The sequence below is a fragment of the Dendrobium catenatum genome, unplaced genomic scaffold, assembly GCF_001605985.2.
Source record: "Dendrobium catenatum unplaced genomic scaffold, ASM160598v2 original_scaffold_204315, whole genome shotgun sequence".
Classification (NCBI taxonomy): domain Eukaryota; kingdom Viridiplantae; phylum Streptophyta; class Magnoliopsida; order Asparagales; family Orchidaceae; genus Dendrobium; species Dendrobium catenatum.
In genome coordinates, this window is record NW_021522729.1 from 1 (window position 1) to 1,748 (window position 1,748).

Genomic DNA, 1,748 nt, shown 5'->3' on the forward strand with positions numbered 1-1,748 from the left:
TCAACCAATAGGTCAAAGAGAGTTGTGTTTTTTTTTTTTATTTGACCGGATTGATTTATTTTTTAAATAATGATCTCGGTTCTGTTCGAATCCTACAGCATTTATGGTACATTTAAAGTGTAAGAAAGATACAGCATTTATGATACATTTAAAGTGTAGAGAGATTTGACGCCGGAATTCGAAATTAGCAGGCGTGCTTGGAAGTTCAAACGAGCAGGCGTAAGTAACCTCCATATATACTTCATATGAGCTTGTTGTCTTCATAAATCCTCCCATTTTCACAAATCAACAGAGAAAGCATGGCAGATTTGAATTCAAAAATTACTCTCAGACTTCTGATCGATGCTGGTAGCGACAAAGTACTTTTCGGTGAGGCTGGAAAAGACTTCGTAGATTTCATGTTCAGCCTTCTTACTGTCCCACTAGGCTCTGTCATTAAGCTCCTCTCTGCTCCATCTATGATTGGATCTATTGGAAAACATTATCAAAGCGACAAAACTTCTTTACTTCAACCCAAAGTGTCCACTTCTTATGTTACCAATCATTTGCTTCTTGACACAAAAACCACTGTAGTGATCAAATACTATATTTGCAATTATTGCAATAGAAAAATCACTACTGTGAAAAATACCTTGTGCCCAAACTGCAAGCAGGTGATGGTCAACGAAGCCTCCTTCGTGTTTCCATCGGGATCTACTGAGCACAAATGCTATCTTTGTGCTAATTGCAAAAGCAAAGTAACTACTGTGAGAAATACCATGTGCCCAAAATGCAATTGTGCGATGGTCACAGAAGTCGCCTTGGTGGTTCCATCGGGTTCTGCTTCTTTGGTTGGCGCTGGAAATGCAAGGGAGGGTGTTGGAGGCCTTGTAAAGGGTTTGTTCACCTACATGATTGCAGATGATTTGGAAGTGACATTAATGTCTGCGATCTCCAGCATCACTTTTATTAATCACTTCATCATGAAAAAGGATGTCCAACTGGAGGAGAAGGTGGTCGCCGTCGGCATGGAAGAGGTTATTTCTTTATTGAACTACTAAATTTCTTTTAGTTTTATAACTTTGTTTTGATTTGATGTATGTTATTAAATTTGAACATTTTAGGGACTTGCTTTGCTTAAGGCTTCATTAGACTCACCAACTGCTTTGACTGATGTTTTCTGCTCCCCTAAGAAGAAGGAAAAGCCTCCATCTTCCTCTATTGTGGATGGTGATGACGACTAATTGCCATCTCTTTATTTTGAAACTTTTGTGTCATGCTGTCGATCCCATCAGTATATGTGAATTTGGTCTATCCTTATATTATGTGTTTTTATTTTGGTTGTACAAAGCTCTTTTGTATATGTTTTGCTAATATATATAGATGTTGATGGCAATGCTAATGGACTAGCATTTGCATATATGTGCGACTTTCTCTATATGTATGTGTGCCCAAGGTCTTTATTTTGTTATTGTTAACTTAATTATGTTTGCCTTTACTGTAAAAATTGATTGCATCTTGATGAATCTTACTATTTGTTTGAACAATTTTCTATCATTGATTGTCAATCATTATTCAAACAATAAATATATTTTGAATGTGCATCAAATGATGTTTAAAATAAGTTTTCAACAAGATTAAAATAAGTTTTGATCATTATTTGAAGCAGATAATTTGATGTTTGATGCCCTTGTTCATTTAGGGCTTCATATGCAATCATTTAGCATCAACGTTGATACATCACACAAAAATTATCTTGATCGGGCACG

General features: G+C 36.0%; 1 protein-coding gene across 1 annotated transcript; it reads left to right on the top strand.

Moving 5' to 3' along the window:
* The first annotated feature begins 299 nt into the window (after positions 1–299).
* Positions 300–1,223, top strand: LOC110116216. Its single transcript, XM_020849715.2, has 2 exons — positions 300–1,016; positions 1,104–1,223. Exons 1-2 carry the CDS (start codon positions 300–302, stop codon positions 1,221–1,223), a joined length of 837 nt encoding a protein of 278 aa, XP_020705374.1.
* Positions 1,224–1,748: the final 525 nt, after the last annotated feature.